General features: G+C 31.6%; 1 protein-coding gene across 3 annotated transcripts in view; it reads right to left on the reverse strand.

Moving 5' to 3' along the window:
- Positions 1-21,055, reverse strand: part of LOC118198920 (double-stranded RNA-binding protein Staufen homolog 2-like) — a 64,983-nt gene that overhangs the window by 24,603 nt on the left and 19,325 nt on the right. For 2 of the 3 annotated variants that reach the window (XM_085819471.1, XM_085819469.1), the window contains exon 5: positions 18,902-19,048. In XM_085819471.1, the coding sequence (XP_085675597.1) occupies positions 18,902-19,048 (147 nt within the window). The remainder of the gene's footprint in view (positions 1-18,901; positions 19,049-21,055) is intronic. The other variant, XM_085819470.1, reaches the window with a different exon arrangement.

Consider the following 21,055-nt stretch of genomic DNA (forward strand, 5'->3'; position numbering starts at 1 on the left):
TGCCTCGCACACCATACGGACTAAAATTCCATATTTTATAATTTTCGCAGAATTATATGTACGAAAAGATAGCCTGCCCCTCCATGGAATGACACCTTCATCCAGCGATAATTCTTTCTCGGGTTTATAAATGTTTTGAAACTGCTCTACCAGGTACGAGTAAACTGGTTTTATTTTATCAAGCCTTTCTTGGCAATACTCATTATTACTGAAGTACCAATACTTCCATAACTGCCGAAATCGGTACCTTGGCATAGTATTCCCAAAAATGGGTGTATGTAATCCAGGGTGAGTAGACCAATAAGCGTCTTGTTCTGGTTTTCTTACTATTCCCATTAGGATAACAAGCCCCAAAAGTTTTTTTATTTCTACAACATTTGTATCAATCCAAGCTTTATTCTTTGTTGATGCATTGTTGTTATCATTATTCTGCTGATTATGATATAAGTTTGTTCGTGTGGCAAACAAATTAAATAAATCGTCCCCAATGAACAATTCCACAGTTGATAATGTATCTGGCGTGTACGGTACCTGTAAACCAAACCGTTCCAGGCAAGCATGAAAGTTAAGTTTAAAATCAACTTCTGAAAATTCATTTGCCACAGAATTCTCTTCATCACTTTCAGATTCACTAATTATTGGTCTTCCCTTATTTTTGAATCGTCTCACAATTATATCGCTCCCACTGTCTGAATCACTTTCACTATCAGAGCAATTATCCTCTTCCGATAACAGATCAGCATATATTTCCTCATCGAAGAGCATTTTGAAGGATATCTTTAAATCTAACGTACATTTCCGATATTTGAAGGCAGCGAAAGACAGTCTTAAAGTAACAAAACAAACATCCATGAAAAAAGATTTCAATAATAGACAGTCAGGTGAATTGGGAGAGGAAAACAGTTGAAACCAACGTTTCCTGATCGTCAAATGTTTTGCTATAGTACGTCAATCTATACAAACGTCAATGTGAAGCATCGTCGTTGGCGAAAATAAGTCATGCGTACATAAAAGCGACCGATAACTGTTGGCGAGCAAATGTCACACCACCGTGACAGCGGCCCACAAAGTGTTAAGGATCTTAAGTTCTTACTGTAGAGTCACCAGGGTTTATATATATATATATGTTGTATGATCTTAAGTTCACTTAGTGCAAAATTGAGTTATACTACTACTTGCGCAATTGGTAAGTTAATAATAATTTATTAAATAATATTGATTATATTATCTCCTAAGATTATTTATAGTAGAATTATCTGAAAAGAGTGAACCCACATTTAGTAAGTTCTATTTCAAAAGATGTTTTGAAGTAACTTGAATGTAAATTGTTAACAATGTTCAACGGGGACTTGAATTAAATCATGAATAACAAAATTTCAATTGCAAAAGGAATAAATTAAAAGCAAGTAATTAAATTTAATGCAAGTAATCATTGCCACTGATCAGAAATTAGTTGACTTTTCAAGGGGAACAAAATAACTCCCGTTCAATGAACAATAATTAAGAAATAAATACGAAGGTGTTTCGTCTTTTACTTGAGCAATAAGGTGATGCCAAACCGGCAATTCAAGCTAGTCCAAAAATTTAAGTGAAGAGAAGGTATTAAGAACCAACGCAGAGAACCAAGAACTCATTTCGATTAAGCATTTTAACTAATTCAATTCTTAGTGAAAAGCAATTTCTGCAGTAAAATTGATATTGCTCGAGTAACCATCCCCCGACACCCTCGTGTTTATGCATTTTACTACAATATTATTTGTAAAAATTAAACATTGGAAATTGTCATTATGAAATAGAATTCAAAGTAGTTGAAATAAACATTAGAAAATTATAAAATATAAGAAAAATAATGCAATCTTTGTAAAAACTAATCAAAAAATTTAAAAAAAAAAAAAAAAAAAAAAATTGAAAATAATATATAAGAAAAGTGAATGTACATGAAGATATAAAGGCCAGACATAGCATTAATTAACTTACGTTCTTTCTATTGGGGAGTGGGCACAGTGTTCTCTTCGCGTCTGACTCAGAAGGATTGTGTTGCAGAAAATTCTTTAGCAGCAGCAGAGGCTTTGAATTATATCAGTCGGTAAGACGGTGTGAAGTAATTTATGGTAGTGGGAGGGACTAGGAATTCTTGAGGGACGTATGCTGTGGAGCTCTTAATTTTAGTGAAACCGTCTGTTAAAATTTTTTTGAAAATACTAGTGAATGGAAATTAATTAATTTCTGGCTAATTGTCGTGTCGTAACGATTGAGAAATTAAGAAAAGGAAAAAAGGAATTTTCACTGCCAAAGAGCTATTTGTCAGACTAAAGATTTTAAAATAGGCCCCCCCTTTTTTTTAAGTAACAGCATAAGTCTGAAGACAATTAGCTTTTTATATTATATACAGCTTAGTAATTACACTATGTACAAATTCTTTAACTGATAGTAATCCAACTTATACCGCCTTCTCAGGTTTAGGAACAAATTATCATATCCCTGTCAGTTAAATGATTTAGAGTGAGTATTTAACACCTGCTCTTTTAAGGCAATGGCTAATAAATTGATTGGGTATTATATTATTTTTGAGAATTTTAATAAGGAGCAAAATTTCACGTTGTAGATCTATCGTGTCTGTGCAGATATGTTTAATTCGTATAGATTTTTAGTATAGATTTCTTCTAGAGGAAGTGAGGTATATAAGTTTTCATATACTTGTCTACTAGATCTGCCTAAACTCTTCCCTTATATGCTCACGATTATGAATGTTAACAAATGGAAAACCTACCTAAAATGCACAGTTTCATAACTACATCAAATTTCAAAATCAACTTTTTAAACAAGTCAGAGGTCTACCAATGGGCTCACATTCCAGTACCTTGCTCTGTAATATCTTTTTATTTATCAAAGAATTGAACTTCCAAAAAAATCTACAAGCACACTTACAGATATATTGATGACCTTATTACAATTAATAATTTTAATAAAATTAAACACTCTGAGATTTATCCAAATTGTCTTACACTTAATAAAACTAATAATTCACAAAATAGCGTAGACTATCTAGATCTTCAAATCATTAACTACAAAAAGATTTTACTTTTTGACAAAACAAGAAACTTCAATTTTAAAACTAACAAATTAATAAATTGGAATTCCAACATATCCAAAAAAGTAATTAACAATACAATAATAAATCAACTACGACAATTAAACATATTTGCACAGATACGATATATCTACAACGCGAAATTTTGCTCCTTATTAAAATTCTCAAAAATAATCTAATTCCCAATCAATTTATTAACCATTGCCTTAAAAGAGCAGGCATTAAATACTCACTCTAAATCATTTAACTGATAGGGATATGATAATTTGTTCCTAAACCTGAGAAGGCGGTATAAGTTGGATTACTATCAGTTAAAGGATTTGTACATAGTGTAATTACTAAACTATATTATAATGTAAAAAGCTAATTGTTAGACTTTATGCTGTTACTAAAGGAGGAAAAAAAGGGGGGGCCTATTTCATAATCTTTAGTCTGTCAAATAGCTCTTTGACGGTTCCTTTTCTTAATTTCGTAATCGTTACGACACCACGATTAGCCAGAAATTCCATTAGCCAGAATTTCCATTCACTAGTATTTTCAAAAAAATTTTAACAGACGGTTTCACTCAAACAAGAGCTCCACAGCATATGTCCCTCAAGAATTCCTAGTCCCTCCCACTACCATAAATTACTTCACACAAGTCTTACCAACTGATATAATTCAAAGCCCCTACTGCCGCTAAAGAATTTTCTGCAACACAATCCTTCTGAGTCAGATGCGAAGAGAACACTGTGCCCACTCCCCACTACAAAGAACGCAAGTTAATTAATGCTATTTCTGGCCTTTATATCTTCATGTACACTGCTCAAAAAAAAAAAAAAAAAAAAAAAAAAAAAAAAAAAAAAAAAAAGGGGGGGGGGGACAGTGCTATATCTCCCGTTCTACTGGGCCGATTGACAAAATTCAAACTGCGTTTTTCATGTCTCGAAAGCGCGACTTAGGATACATATTAGATTTATATATAGCACTATTCTAACATAGGTATTTTGACACAAAATCGGACTTTTTCTGAAATAACATACCAATTTTTTTTCATATTTCGATTCTAGGACTCAAATTATGCCAGAATACCAAGTTTTGTAAAAATCGTATGAGTAGTTTTTAAAATATTAGCTCTCAAAATTTTAGCTCCTCAATGTTAATTGAATTTGGTAAATATTTACTAATATCTCTTTTTTTATTAAACGTTTTTGATTTTTTCTCTCACATTTCGAAATTTAGGTTCATTCCAAATAAAATTTACCCATTTTTTGTGTTTTATTTTTTAAATTTCTATTTTTAAATAATTTTTATAAATTTTTCGAAAAACATTTTGAATTATAACTAATAAAATTTTTACCATCATCTTAAAGTAGGTGTATTTTTAAGCATATCTGCAAAAAATTAGACTTTTTTATTCAAAATTTTCTAAGATATACACGAATTTAGATATTTTCGCGTTTTGAAATTTGGCATCTTTTTTTTTTTAGCGATAAATACGCCAAATGTGGTCTATGGATTTTTGTAACACTGAATTGCCACAGCGTTTTAACCTTAAATTTCAAGTAAAATTTTATGGAGAATTAATTATATGACATTTTTTTCCCTCAACGATGCGTAATAAATATTTATTAATACTAAATGAAAAGCTATTTTTTTAAATTATCGATGATATTATTCAAATTTTTAACTATTTTTTTTTATTTCTCTCTATCTTTTTTAACAAAATAAATAAATAAATAAATAAATAAAAAATAAGAGTAAATTTTTACCTTCGGCGTTTTATCGTCTGCTACATTACTTCGTTTAAATCGAATTGCCTAAAACTGAGAATTTTCGTTTGATGTTTATTTGAATTTTATGACCTTAACTGCATAATTTATTTCTAAACAAACTGTTGCTTTCGAAGTGGCTCAAAGAGCAGCTGATACTATCATCCACATTTTTAAAGCACAATATATTTTTATAGAAACATCAGATTTAGAATAATCATTTTTATAAAAGTCAAATTATGATATAAACATACAACCCTCAAGAGATTGAATTAATGGAAGTTCAATGGTTATGTAGAAATGATCTGCAGCTACTTAATGGCTGGATAAGTCAGCAGATTCTGTGGACAAGTAAGAATAATTATATAAACGACACCCAACATTCTGGATTCAATTAACAACGAGGATACGATGTTTATTAAATGAATTCAAGAAATTTTAAAACATAAAAAATTAACTCATTTTTTATCCTAAAATGTATTTTTGTGTGTAGCGTATTTTCATTATATCCTTAAAATTCTAATTTAAAATGTAATTGTCAAGAACTGAATCCTAATCATCAGTAATATAATAAGTAATTATCACGGCTATTAATAAATCCTTCTTATAAAGTAATTTCAAATATTTCAAAAAACTTTCTGTCTGAATGCAAATATTTTTCTGTGCAAATACTTTTAATTTTATATTAATAGAGATTGCACACGGTATTATTTATTTGCACTTCAATTCTTACCGTCAGTTCTAGTAGAATTTATAAATCAATTATATTTAATTAAGGATTGGATTGGATTTTTTAATTATGGCAAAGCACACGAGAGCTATCTGCCTAAAGGGAGGGATGCCTTCGTGGAGGACTTTCTAAGGGAAACTGGCTCATATACACGTTACACATGGGGAAAACCACGAAAACGCCCATGCAGACAGCCCGTTCGCGGGATTCGAACGTCGGACTGAACTACCAGTGTTCAGCAATTTACCGCTCGGCCGCTGTTTCATCAGGAGGAAAAAAAAACGTCTTTAGGTGACATCCACATACATCACTTGATTCATTCAGCTTCAGTAATTCGAAATTTTTGACGGAATTGTTGTCGGAACTAGGACTTCTAAATCCTAGTTCCGACAAGATAAGTCAAATTAAATATTTCGATAACCCAATAAATTCAAGGTCGAAGTTTCAATATTTGATTTTCGGAGGGAGGGGATATTTTTTCAGTTTTGGTCCATTATCCTAAGTATATTTGCTTCAATTCTTTATTTTTCCATAAAAGCGAAAAATTTACGCATGGTATACATATAACGCATAGCTTCAAATTAAAATTTAATAATATACAGAGTGGTTATAATTAAAGTTCCACATTGAAACGGTCATAAAAGGAAAACTACTGGATCAAATGTTACCAAACTTGGTAATCGTGTAAAGGAGGTCATGGGAATTTATTTTCCGCGAAAAAAAGGAAGTTCGAAACCTCACCACCAGGGGGGAAATGGCACTGTATGCAATATTTTAAACGAAATATGGGTCGGAATCTAACTTAATCTTTTGTTACACGGGTTTAATATGTTGCATACACTTAAGAAACTTTGAAGTAGGCAAATTACCATTTAAAAGCGTTAAATTCGATAAAAGTCGAGTGCGCCATCCGTGTAAGTGAGAAATTCGTCCGTGAAATCCACGAATTAGCGATTAGAAAATGTGAGATCGCAAATCACTAGCACAAGTGCGTACAATCTGGAAATCGTTTTCTTACAGATCGCTAATTTGTAATTTTTGAAGCCTGAATTCGGCCCTAAAACATGAAGATACTGATTCAAAACGCTTTTAATCGATTTGGGCCAAAGAAATCCCTTATGTTATCTATCTAGTTCCATTGAATTCTCCTACTGCATTCGATTGCATAGCAGTCATTCCACACCGTTTAGTGTTGAATGACAGCTAGTTTTATAACTGAACCATTTTTCTCTGAAGAGCAGGCGACAGCTGGACCACTGTGATTGCAGCACACTTAGAGTCAATGTTAAAATGTTTCGTGACACATGAACTGCAGTAACATGGAATTTTAGATACTACGATTTTTCTGCATGGCTGGGCCCCCACCTCATGTGTGTCGCACAGTTACTTAAGCAACATGTCACGAATGAACGTCTTATAGGCCGACAATTCCCCTCTTCCCACCAGACCTCAATCTCTGTGACTTTTGGCTATGGGGTTATCTCAAAAGCACTGTTTATGGTGATAATCTAAACAATTTGGCAGAAATGAAAAATGTCAGTAACATTTCTCCTGATATGCTAAGAACTGCTGTCGAGAATGCAGTAACAGGATTTAACTTGCTCTCGAAAAATGCTGGACGCTACATTGAACATGCATACTTGCCAACCTATGACACTCAAAAATCAGGAGATTTTTTTAAGAAAGCAGGAGATTTTTCACAATGTTAAAAAGACTTTTTAAATGATAAAAATATAGTTTTTAATAATGAATTAACTTTAAATAGTTACTAAGTCTTAAATGCAAGCAAAACAAAAATACCTTAGACATAAAAAACATTTTTATTACTTTCATAGTTTTAAAAAAAAAAAGGCACTTTAATCAGTTTTCATACAAATGTTATGGACAGTGGCAGATTTTGCTCTCGTTAAGAAAGAAACTTCATAATTTTGTTCATAGCAATTGCCACGTAGGCCTGCTTTCGCTAATAAAAGTTTTTCTAATGTGTCATCACTAATATTAGATCTAAATTTAGTCCTTGTTTTCGCAACCACTGAAAATCCTCTCACACTCCGCATTACTATGGGGAACTGTCAAGATAGCCTACATAATTCTAGAGAGTTCACTATATTTTAAAATTCCATCAGCACCTTTCAATTTTCCAATTAACCTCCACTGGGTGTCAATCCTAGCTGATTTTATAACTTCATCCAAGTTTTCTGATTGTAAACTGCAAAATTGCAACTGCAGTATATCAGTAGCAACATCAATATCATCATCTTTCATGACTAAACGAAGTAACACATGAAATCTGTTCAAAAAGTACCTTATATAAAAAAAAAGATGCATTTGCTAGAGCAGAAATATCAGCAACTTTAGCATGCAAAATCACTTCATCGTTGACTGGAAATTTATGTAGTGTGTAATCACATACTCGACAGAAGTAACTTCTAACATGAAGATAAAACTTATTTTTGTCTTCTTCTAAAAGTTCTTCCACTACTTTTGTAGTTGCAGCTCCTATTACCAAATCTTCATCTTCCTTCTGATTTTCTGTTTCACCATAAATCACATCATATATAGAATTACAAAACAAAACACAGACTGGTTTTACAAACTTTGATAAAATGTCTTTAAACAGATCATAAATCACTGTTTGCAAAACATGAATTAATGGAATTCTGCTTTGTAGAATTGTGTTCAGAACATCGAATGATGGCAAAATGAAATGTAAAAAAAAAAAGCAAAAAGCTTTGTTAAGGTCCGAAGAAAAAAACATAAATATTCGTTCTTCACAAGATAAACTTACAGTAATCGGAAAATGTTTCGTGTGTTGAGCAATTTTTTTTTTATTTTGAGAGAAATTTGTATCAGCTTTACGCTTATATTTTGCAGTATTATTTTGAGAACTGCCAGTTGAATTGCTGAATGATGCAGAAATTACAAAAAATCAAAATTTTTCTCATTTCAGTATTATGCAGCTGTTGGAACTGTTTCAATTTTTCCTTTCTTTTAGAACTCTTTTCAAGATAATAATAAATATCAACAATGTGTTCATCCACATTTAATGGTAAAGAAGCTGCCCCCTTTTCAGCTGCTAAATTTAAGAGGTGACAGGTGCACCTCATAATCTGCAAATCTGAATTTGCCTTTCTTAAGATGCCTGCAACACCAGTGTTCAAGCCTACCATTACTGGTGCATTATCGGCACCAAGCGCTAAGCAATTATCCAGAGGGACTGCATTTTATTTTAAAGTTTTAATAATTAGCTGTGCTATATTAAAGCCTGTCGAATGTCCTTCTAAAGTGGGGTCACGAAGTAAACTGCACTCAATTTCTGAAGACTCTGGATTAAAAAAAGAAACAACAATTGGATACAGTTTTGAATTGGTATTATTGCTTCCATCCGTAGAGAGGCAGAACGGAGCTGTTTTAATGCAATCAATAACTGAAGATTTATTTTTCAAACACATTTCTTTAACAATTGCACCTGTCCTTGCACTTGAGTATTTCTTAGCGATTTCACTATCGGGAAACATTTTTCTAAATAAAGCTGCAGCGTGATCCGATGCATTCAGTGGCAGGTTGTGCTCCAGTAAAAAGGCAGAGAACAGACATTCTGCATTAATCACTTTTTGGTCTTTTGTTTCCGAAGAAAAATTTAATTTTTCGTTTTTTTCAAAACAAACTCGCAGACTTATCAAAAGACAATTTCTAAAACTATTTCCTAATGGCACGTGTACTCACACAACTCAGGACAAGATGAACGGAATAGCGAAAGAACATCCAAAGAACGGCCAACGGCCTTGAGCTTGCTTTGTGCTCAGTGGCTAATATATGCCAGGTGACACGCAGTAGAGCTCGAAGCTCGATGCCCATTGGACAACTGGAGAACGACGTTGCTGGATACGTATTCTGTCAATGACAAAGCAGAAATTTTCATCTGATTCGCAAGGTTTCATTTTAGGTATAATCTAGAGAAAATTCAGTTGCTTTCAGACGTCCAAAATCACTTTTTTTTTTTGTTCATATAACGAAGTATTAAGCCAAGTTCCATAAAAATCGTGAGAAATATTAAGAATAAGAAAAAGTCGGGAGAAATATATTGTAAATCGGGTTGGCGGGAGAGCGGTCGAAAATCGGGAGTCTCCCGCCTAAATCGGGAGAGTTGGCAACTCTGAACATGCTTTGTAACACGTTTCGGAAAATATTAAACACATTTTAAACAGATGTTTTTATGTCTTATTTCATTTACCAATATTGTATACAGCGCCATTTTTCCACTGGCGGTGAGTTTTTGAACTCTTTCCCCCCCCCCCCCCCCCCCCGCGGAATATAAATTCCCATAACCTCCTTTACACGATTCCCAAGTTTGATAACATTTGGTACGGTAGTTTTCCTTTTATGACCATTTCAATTTGGAACTTTAATTATAACCATCATGTAAATTAATCTTTAAAAGTCTGACAGTTTAGTTCAAGTCCCAGCTTTAAAAATATATATATTTAAATATAATATTTTATATCAATCCTCTTAGAAAGAATGTTTTAAGAAGCTAATTTTTCTCTCGCATTATAGATTGTATAAAAAAAAAACATGGTCTTTAATATGATTTAGATTGCTTCAGCCGATATAAGAATCGGGTTACTCGGTGGTACAAAATAAACCCTGCTGGACTGTTTTATTTCTTTGTCATTTAGTAAAAATCTTTTAATTAAAATATTTATCCTTTGGGCTTCGATTTAAACTTTACTTATAGTTAAAATGACTAGAAAATGAAAAGCTGTCTTCAGCTGACATGCAATTCATGTAATTGATATTTTAAAAAATTGACAAGAATGCAAAATTTATGGAAGTCTAGCAATCGAAAAATCTTAATTTTCGTGTGTGAGCACTTAAAATAACTGTAGACAGAAAGAAGAAAATTAAGGAGAAAACTAAGCAAAAATTTGCAGGAAAATTTGGCTGTCAGACATACCAAGATGTTTCAAAAAGTTGGATGCTTTTGAATATACCTTCAGGATACTTCAAAGAATTTAGGTGTTCAAAGAGAAAACACTTGGACGTGTACACCACCACCACCAAATACCATCAATTGAGCTTGCGTTAACAGAAAAGACAAAAACGATATCATTACAGATTAAAGTGAAGAGCGACTGGTTGTAGACTATGTGGTTGTATAAATTTAACTTATGTTACAGAACATCATATCGTATCATAAATGGAGAATCCCATGATTTTCTCAGTCGAATTATTTGAAGATTCAGGAGTTTATCCAGTGATGTATGTGGATTTCACCTAAATACGTTTTTTTTCCTCCTGATGAAACAGGGGCCGAACGGTAAAGTCGCTGAACACTGGTAGTTTGGTCCGAGGTTCGAATCCCGCGAACGGGATGTCTGCATGGGTGTTTTCGTGGTTTTCCCCATGTGTAACGTATATGCGAGCCAGTTTCCCTCAGAAAGTCCTCCACGAAGGCATCCCTCCCCTTAGGCAGATAGCCCTAGTGTGCTTTGTCATAATTAAAAAAACCAAAACCTCTTGATGAAACCAGACTTTCCTTTCATCTCATACCTTCAAAATGTTTAGCCTCTAAAGACTGATAAAGGCTCTGACCAAATACTTCGTGAAGAACTTTCTAACAGAAACCAGCTGGCATACACGGTACACATGAGAAAAATCCATGAAAATGCCCATGCAACCAGCCCGTTTACCGGGATTCGAACCCCAGAGTGAACTACCAGTGTTCAACGATTCTCTACCGCTCTGCTGTTTGTGAGCCTTTAGGAAATGGAAGGCGATAACTTTATTTAAAATGATTGTCAGAAATACCAAGATATTTCGAAAAGTTGGATGCTCTTTGATACACTTGCAGAATGCCCAAAGAAAAAGAGCAAAAATAAAGTAGAATGCCTGAAGAAAAAGAGAAGAAAAAATAAATTTTTGCGTAAAATTTAGTATTTGTATTTTTTTTTTAATTTAAAACCTTTTAATCTTATGATATTTGATTCTTGCAATTTCAAAAATAAAATATTTCACTAAAATATCAATAACATTTTAAGAAACCAAATGTAGGATAAAATTAGGTAAAGCAATGGGCACAATGATAAAACTGTTTAAAGCAGTTTATGCAAGTCATCCTAAGTTAAAATGTCGGTTATACATATCTCTTATTTATATCGATCTTTTCTGAACGGAACATTGAAAGGCGTGTTAACTGAGCTTTACTGTATTTTCTCTTTTAATATATGCAGTTTTCAAACGCATCACAGTCTGGGTTACAAAGTATTCTTCCAAAAGAAACGAAATTTAAATAAATAAAATCAAATTCTGGAAAATTTATATTGATAAATATATTTAAAATGCTCAGCTCGAAGGAATAAACAGAAAATTTTAAAACAATTATCTGAAGAGACAATGCAACACAAACAATTAAAATAAAAATATAAAAATTTCCTAAAATAATAACTATGATAAAAAATATATATAAAGAAAACTATTTGAAAAAAAAAGAAACATTGCACCTTTATTTACGCAGTTCGAATAGGTAAATAGAAATTTTTAAAACAGTTATTCGGAAAAAAAAAAAAAAAAAAAAAAACATGCAACTTAAACAATTAAAATGAAATTCGAAAAAGAAAAAAATACTTAAAATAATAACAGTTATAGTAAAAAATATAATATAAAGAATATTATTTGGAAAAAAGGAATGATGGTGACTTTTTTTTCCTTTCACGGGAAAGGAAACTAGGTTGCCATATATTAAGAAGTTCGCCAAGTGAACTATTCTTGGCGCAAACTGACAAAAAAGTGCCAACATAAATTTGTGAATTTCTCCGTAAATTTTGCTCCAAATTTTACAAAATTTCATATTTAGGCGTAATTTGAGCTGTAGAATCGAAATATGTAAAAAAATTGGTATGTTATTTCAGAAAAAGTCCGATTTTGTGTCAAAATACCTATATTAGAATAGTGCTATATATAAATCTAATATATATCCTAAGTCGCGCTTTCGAGACATGAAGAACGCAATTTGAATTTCGTCAATCGGCCCAGTAGAACGGGAGATATAGAACTGTCCCTTTTCTCTCTCTCTCTCTCTCTTTTTTTTTTTTTTTTTTTTGAGCAGTGTACACTGTTCAAAAAAAAAAAAATGGGACAGTCCTATATCTCCCGATCTACTGGGCCGATTGACAAAATTCAAATTTCTCTGCAAATTTTTGCTTACTTTTCTCCCTAATTTTCTTCTTTCCTTCTACAGTTATTTTCAGTGCACACACAAGAAAATTAAGATTTTTCGATTGCTAGACTTCCATAAATTTTGCTTTCTTGTCAATTTTTTAAAATATCAATTACATGAATTGCGTTTCAGCTGAAGACAGCTTTTCATTTTCTAGTCGTTTTAACTATAAATAAATAAAAAGCGAAGTCCAAAGGATAAATATTTTAATTAAAAGATTTTTGCTAAATGACAAAGAAATAAAACAGTCCAGCAGGGTTAATTCTGTACCACCGAGTAACCCGATTCTTATATCGGCTGAAACAATCTAAATCATATTAAAGATCATGTTTTTTAATACAATCTATAACGCGAGAGAAAAATTGGCTTCTTAAAACATTCTTTCTAAGAGGATTAATCTAAAAGATTATATTTATATATATTTTTTTAAAGCTGGGACTTGAACCAAACTGTAAAATTTTTAAAGTTTAATTTACATGGTTGTTATAATTAAAGTTCCAATTTGAAATGGTCATAAAAGGAAAACTACCGTACCAAATGTTATCAAACTTGGGAATCGTGTAAAGGAGGTTATGAGAATTTATTTTCAGCGAGGAAAAAAATAGTTAAAAAAACTCATCACCAGGGTGAAAATGACGCTGTATACAAGATTCTTAAATGAAATAAGACACATCTGTTTAAAATGTGTTTAATATTTTCCGAAACGTGTTATAAAGCATGTTCAATGTAGCGTCTCGCATTTTCCGAAAGCAAGTTAAATCCTGTTACTGCATTCTCAACAGCAGCTGTTAGCATATCGGGAGGAATGTTACGGACATGTCAGTGTTTAACATTTTTCATTTCTGCCAAATTGTTTAGATTATCACCATAAACAGTGCTTTTGAGAAAACCCCATAGCTAAAAGTCACAGAGGTTGAGGTCTGGTGGGAAGAGGGGAAGTGTTGGCGTATAAGACGTTCATTCGTGAAATGTTGCCTAAGTAACTGTGTGACACACGTGAGGTGGGGCCCAGCCGTGCATAAAAATCGTAGTATCTAAAATGCCACGTTACTGCAGTTCATGTATCACGAAACATTTTAACATTGACTCTAAATGAACTGCAATCACAGTTGTCCAGCTGTCGACTGTTCTTCAGAGAAAAATGGTTCAGTTATAAAACTAGCTGTCATTCCACACCGTGGAACTAGATAGATAACATGAGGGATTTTTTTGGCCCAAATCGATTAAAAGCGTTTTGAATCAGTATCTTCATGTTTTAGGGCCGAATTCAGGCTTCAAAAATTACAAATTAGCGATCTGTAAGAAAACGATTTCCAGATTGTACGCACTTGTGCGAGTGATTTGCGATCTCACATTTTCTAATCGCTAATTCGTGGTTTGCACGGACGAATTTCTCACTTACACGGATGGCGCACTCGACGTTTATCGAATTTAACGCCTTTAAATGGTAATTTTCTTACTTCAAAATTTCTTTAGGGTATGCAACATATTAAACCCGTGTAACAAAAGGTTAAGTTAGATTCCGACCCATACTTCGTTTACAAATATTGCATACAGCGCCATTTTCCCCCTGGTGGTGAGGTTTGGAACTTCCCTTTTTTCGCGGAAAATAAATTCCTATGATCTCTTTTACACGATTACCAGGTTTGATAACATTTGATCCAGTAGTTTTTGTTTTATGACCGTTTCAATGTGGAACTTTAATTATAAATACCCTGTATATTATTAAATTTTAATTGAAGCTATGCGTTATATGTATACCATGCGTAAGATTTCCGCTTTTATAGAAAAAATAAAGAATCGAAGCAAATATACTTAGGATAATGGAACAAATCTGAAAAAAATTCCCCTCCCTCCGAAAATAAAATATTAAAACTTCGATCTTCAATTTATTGGATTATCGAAATATTCAATATGACCTATCTTCTAAGTCCTAGTTCCGACAACAATTCCGTCAAAAATTTCGAATTACTTAAGCTGATGTAAAAGATTTAGTATAAATTCACTGTATGTTAGTAAAGTAATCAGAGTGTAATAAAAATAGATTATAGAATTTACGCTGATGCATTTTTTTGTCTGATTGCACAACATGTAATGGAAGAGAAGTCTTGTAGAGATCTGTTTTTGACATGCCTCTAAAAGTAGATGTCATACTCCTTTTGTCTCTTCAATATAAAAAAACTTTCCTTTGAGAGGCAACTTTTTTTTTAATTTTGGGAAAGAAAAAAAATCACAAGAAGACAAATTTGAAAAACATGCAGGACAATTGAGTACACATACTTATTTTCGGAACACAAGCGGTTCTCCCACTGGTTATTGAATAATGAAAAGATGCATTATCATTCAATACAAAACATTTGGAATACGTTGTCTGACTGAAAACGTAAGATTAAAAGTCATCTGCTTAATTCACAACCATTTACAAGTCAACTAATGGGGCAATTGCAGAATCGTTTTGATCCTGAGCTTCTAAGACAAACCTTATATCACTGGATTTAAACACTTCTTTAATCTTCCGAGAATGTTCCATCTTTAGCTCATATTCCAAGAATATTAAGTGAATACAATTATCGCAAAAGAAAATGAATATTCATTTGCACTACGGCTTGGTAGTTCTGCTTTTTGTGTCTAAGTATACAACAATATTTTAAATATTTACAAATAAAATATTAAATCGGAGATTTAATTGAAGCCTCACCAGTTGCCTAGCATTTGAAGATTGTTAAATACTAACTGTTTGTTGCGAAGTCTAACCCAGGGTTTTGCATGGTTGGTTTTCGTAGTTTTCTAGGTTCTCTTTACAAAGGTTCTCTATGAAAGCATCTTAACCAAATAGCTCCCACATTCTTTCTATGTTCAAATAACCAACTAACCTAGTTTAAGCGCGATTTCCAAATGAAGTTACTAGCAAAACCCGAATACTCATTAAAAATCATGTAGCTTGCCAATCAGGAGTAACATGAAAGATACGGCGCCAATAATTGAATTGCTGTTACGGTAGGCTGTTTCTAAATTTAGATGGTCATTCCTTAATTAAATAGCCCACTAGCGGCCGAGCGGTAAAGATGCTGAGCACTGGTAGTTCGGTCGGAAGTTCGAATCCCGCGAACGGGCTGGCTGCATGGTCGTTTTAGTGATTTTCCCCATGTGTAACGTGTATACGAGCCAGTTTACCTTAGAAAGTCCTCCACGAAGGCATCCCTCCCTTTAGGCAGATAGCCCTCGTGTGCTTTTCCATAATTAAAAAATCCAATCCAATCCTTAATTAAATATTATTGATTTGTAACTTCTACTAGAGCTGACGGTAAAAATTGAAGTGCAAATAAATAATATCGTGTGCAATCTTGATTAATATAAATTAAAAATTTTGCATAGAAAAATATTTGCATTCAGACAGAAAGTTTTTTGAAATATTTACAATTACTTTATAAGAAGGATTTATTAATAACCATAATAATTACTTATTATATTACTGATGATTAGGATTCAGTTCTTGACAATTACATTCTAAATTAGAATTTTAAGGATATAATGAAAATAAGCTACGCACAAAAATACATTTTTACAGATTAAATTGACATTAAATACAAAAATACAGAATGTTGGGTGTCGTTTATATAATTATTCTTGCTTGTCCACAGAATCTGCTGACTTATCCAGCCATTAAGTAGCTGCAGATCATTTCTACATAACCATTGAACTTCTATTAATTCAGTCTCTACAGGGTTGTATGTTTATATCATAATTTGACTTTTATAAAAATGATTATTCAAAATCTTATATTTCTATAAAAATATACTATGTTTTAAAAATATGGATGATAGTATCTGCCGCTCTTTCAGCCACTTCAAAAGCAACAGTTTGTTTAGAAATAAATTATGCAGTTAATGTCATAAAATATTTTCATTAAATTCAAATAAACATTAAACGAAAATTCTCAGTTTTAGACAATATTATTAATAAGTATTAATAAATATTTATTGCGTCTTATTGTGGGAAAAAATTTCATATAATTATTTCTCCGTAAAATTTTACTTGAAATTTAAGGTTAAAAATAGCTGTGGCAATTCAGTGTAACAAAAATCCATAGACCACATTTGGCGTTATTATCCCTCAAAAAAAAGATGCCAAATTTCAAAACGCGAAAATATGTAAATTCGTGTATATCTTAGAAAATTTTGAATAAAAAAGTCTAATTTTTTGCAGATATGCTTAAAAATACACCTACTTTATAATGATGGTAAAAATTTTATAGGTTATAATTCAAAATTTTTTTCGAAAAATTTATAAAAATTATTTACAAATAGAAATTTAAAAAATAAAACACAAAAAATGGGTAAATTTTATTTGGAATGAACCTAAATTTCGAAATGTGAGAGAAAAAATAAAAAAAGTTTAGTAAAAAAAGAGATATTAATCAATATTTGCCAAATTCAATTAACATTGAGGAGCTAAAATTTTGAGAGCTAATATTTTAAAATCTACTCGTACGATTTTTACAAAACTTGGTATTCTGGCATAATTTGAGCCGTAGAATCGAAATATGGAAAAAAATTGGTATGTTATTTCAGAAAAAGTCCGATTTTGTGTCAAAATACCTATGTTAGAATAGTGCTATATATAAATCTAATATATATCCTAAGTCACGCTTTCGAGACATGAAAAACGCAGTTTGAATTTTGTCAATCGGCCCAGTAGAACGGGAGATATAGCACTGTCCCATTTTTTTTTTTTTTTTTTGAGCAGTGTACATTCACTTTTCTTATATATTTTTTCAAATATTTTTTTTTTTTATTTTTTGATTAGTTTTTACAAAGATTGCATTATTTTTCTTATATTTTATAATTTTCTAATGTTTATTTCAACTACTTTGAATTCTATTTCATAATGACAATTTCCAATGTTTAATTTTTACAAATAATACTGTACTAAAATGCATAAACACAAGGGTGTCGGGGGACGGTTACTCGAGAGACATCAATTTTACAGCAGAAATTGCTTTTCACTAAAAATTGAATTAGGTAAAATGCTTAATCGGAATGAGTTTTTTGGTTCTCTGCATTGGTTCTTAATACCTTCTATTCATGGAAATTTTTGGACTAGCTTGAATTGCCGGTTTGGCATCCCCTTATTGCTCGAGTAAAGGACGAAACACCTTCGTATTTATTTCTTAATTATTGTTCATTGAACGGGAGTTGGTTTGTTCCCCTTGAAAAGTCAACTAATTTCCGATCAATGGCAATGATTACTTGCATTTAATTTAATTACTTGCTTTTAATTTATTCCTTTTGCAATTGAAATTTTGTTATTCATGATTTAATTCAAGTCCCCGTTGAACATTTTTAACAATTTACATTCAAGTTACTTCAAAACATCTTTCAAAATAGAACTTACTAAATATGGATTTACTCTTTTCAGATAATTATACTATAATTAATCTTATGAGATAATATAATCATTATTATTTAATAAATAAATTATTATATATAATAAGTAAATAAATAATAAAATGCAATTTCATATTTATCATCGAAACGTTATAGCTAATCACTTAATCAAAGAGTAGAAAGTTTGCTTTCAACCTAATAAATTTAACAGATAAATTAGTGATAAAATATACAGACATATATTTGAGACATTAAAATTCAGATCTGAATACTCTCCATTTATTATAATTAAAATCATAAATACACGGTTTAGTAATAAAAAACTATAAGTCCCTTTTGATTATGTGCACTTTTATCACTGTGGGCTTATATCTATGCGGGCTTTTATCAACATGGGCTTTTATCAGTGTGGACTTTTATCAATGTGCACTATCGTCGCTGTGGGTATTTGTCGTATAGGTAATTATCATAGTGGGCTTTTTTTTTTTTTTTTTTTTTTTTTTTTTTTTTTTTTTTTGGTGGGCTTTTGTAGCGTGCGCTTGTGCGCTTTCGTCCAGTGGGCTTTTGTCTGGGAACCATCTAACTGGCATATATTAAAACATAATTAAAAGCATACCCAACATTTTTTTTAACATTTTTTCACTTGAAAATCAAAAAGAAAAAAGAAGACAGAAAGAACAAAGGAAGAAAGTAATCAGTTTTGCCTCTTTAATACTAACTTACCTGCATAATAAATTCTCGCTGCCTTGGTTCACCTCGTTCTTCAATGACAGTGTACACAGGTTCGCGTTCTTTTTTGGCTTGCTGTATTTGAATAAGTCGACTAATTGGATTGATGCCTTGCCCATACTGTGGATCTGCCTTCTGCTCCTACGACAAATAACTGCTTAATTATCTCAATAAAAATCCCTGATACATATTTTATCAAATTATGTAATAATTTAAACCACAATAATTACACATATAACAAAATAAGTTTCAAGTTTCATACGAGTCAACTGTATTTCTTAAACATAAGCCTTGCTCATACTGTCGATCTGAATTCTGCTCCTACGACAAATAACTGCTTAATTATCTCAATAAAAACCACTGATACATATTTTATCAAATTATGTAACAATCCAAACCACAATAATTACACATATAACAAAATAAGTTTCAAGTTTCATATGAGTTAACTGTATTTCTTAAACATAATTACATCACTCATATATAATTAGTACAGACTAAACATTTACTTGTATACTTCGTTTTGCTGAATGTTTTGACAGTAACTCTTTGTCATTATTTTCCTAAATACTATTATTATTTTTACTCTTCTTTAAAAAATAAAAATTTACCTTAAAAAATAAAAATTTACCTTACCCATTTCAACATTTCTGCATATCATAAAGCGTCTTTAACTCATTGGCAAATTGATGAATTGCCAAAAATCCTTTTTCTTGCTAGCCTTATGGCTCACAGAACTTTCTTTTCATGATCTTAAAAAACATCGGAAATTTTACAAGCAAAAAAAAAAAAAAAAAATCGATACTTTTCTGTTGTCAAGATCAGAAATAGGCCAATGCAAATTTTAAATACGTTTAGTGTTAATTTTATAAGTGAATTTAATACTTTCTTTGAAATTCACAAATATGAATCGCATATTTTCAGTTATGAAGTACTATTCAAACTACTACTACTCAGTTTTGAAGATGAAAAAACTATTAGAAATTTATACTACTTGTTATATTACCAGACTGTCCATTAAAAAGCAATAAAAATTCTTTTACATTTTAACTTGCTGCCCTTCGAAATTGAAATAATTACATGTACAGTCCATATTAAAAGCAAAGATATGCTAAAAGTGCTAACCAATACCAAATTTATTCTATCTCACAGGAAAAAAAAATCTGATGTGTACACCACATGACTTCCTTGTATGGAATATTAAGTTATACGCATTTTTTCTTGCATTTCATTTAAACTTATTGGATTGAATTAAATCTACTTCGCCGACACCACATAAGCCACAATAGATTAAATCATTCTTTAAAATTCACTGTAGTATGTGTTTACCTAAAGCCAACTCTATAATGGCCTTGAAGCGCAAAAATCACGTGATCCAGATGGTCGATGTGTTTTTGTGGTAGTATGTGATTGAGAATCCGTGGTCGTCAATTTTTTGAATATATATTATGCCAGTAGTGTTATGTAAATGGATTATTTTGCTATTCTAAGTGATTTGGTTTAATCCTAGTATCCGGTGCACACGGGATTCGGCTACTTTTGGCGACTTTATGATGAGCATAAAAACGGGACATATACGATGAGTAGTTAACGGGTCATTCAAAGAAAATATACAGTTAAACATAGTATATACTATGCATATAGTATATATACTATGTATAGTATATATATATAGACGTTCTTTGGATCATTTTTGGTGTTGGCGATAATTTTCAAAGTCGCGCCAAAGCTGCACCGTATACTAGGATTTTACCAGTGATTTTAAATAACTTAAGCTTTATGCAATGATAAATAATAGTTTTATCTATATTTCGGTTTATATCATTTTAATTTTTAGACTTGTTTTGGAAAATTTGTAGCTCTTCTCAAGCCTATCCAAGTGTTTTGTTTTAGCATCGAATACATTTACTCTAGTATTAACATTTTGAGTAGTATTAATTGAAATATTTGTTTGGTATACTATATTAGGAATTCTTTATTTTGATTATGTCTTTCTAATAACATATTTGCATACAGAATGCCTCGACACTGCAGTGTATTTAGTTGCAAATCCAATTACGACAAAAACGAGAATGTCACTACTTACTCTTTAACTAAATCACCTAAAAGAAGAGCCAAATGGTTAAGGAAAATTCCGTGAGATTTAAG

Source organism: Stegodyphus dumicola, chromosome 6 (assembly GCF_044657685.1).
Source record: "Stegodyphus dumicola isolate Sdum_Otavi_A_Nest chromosome 6, ASM4465768v1".
Classification (NCBI taxonomy): Eukaryota; Metazoa; Arthropoda; class Arachnida; order Araneae; family Eresidae; genus Stegodyphus; species Stegodyphus dumicola.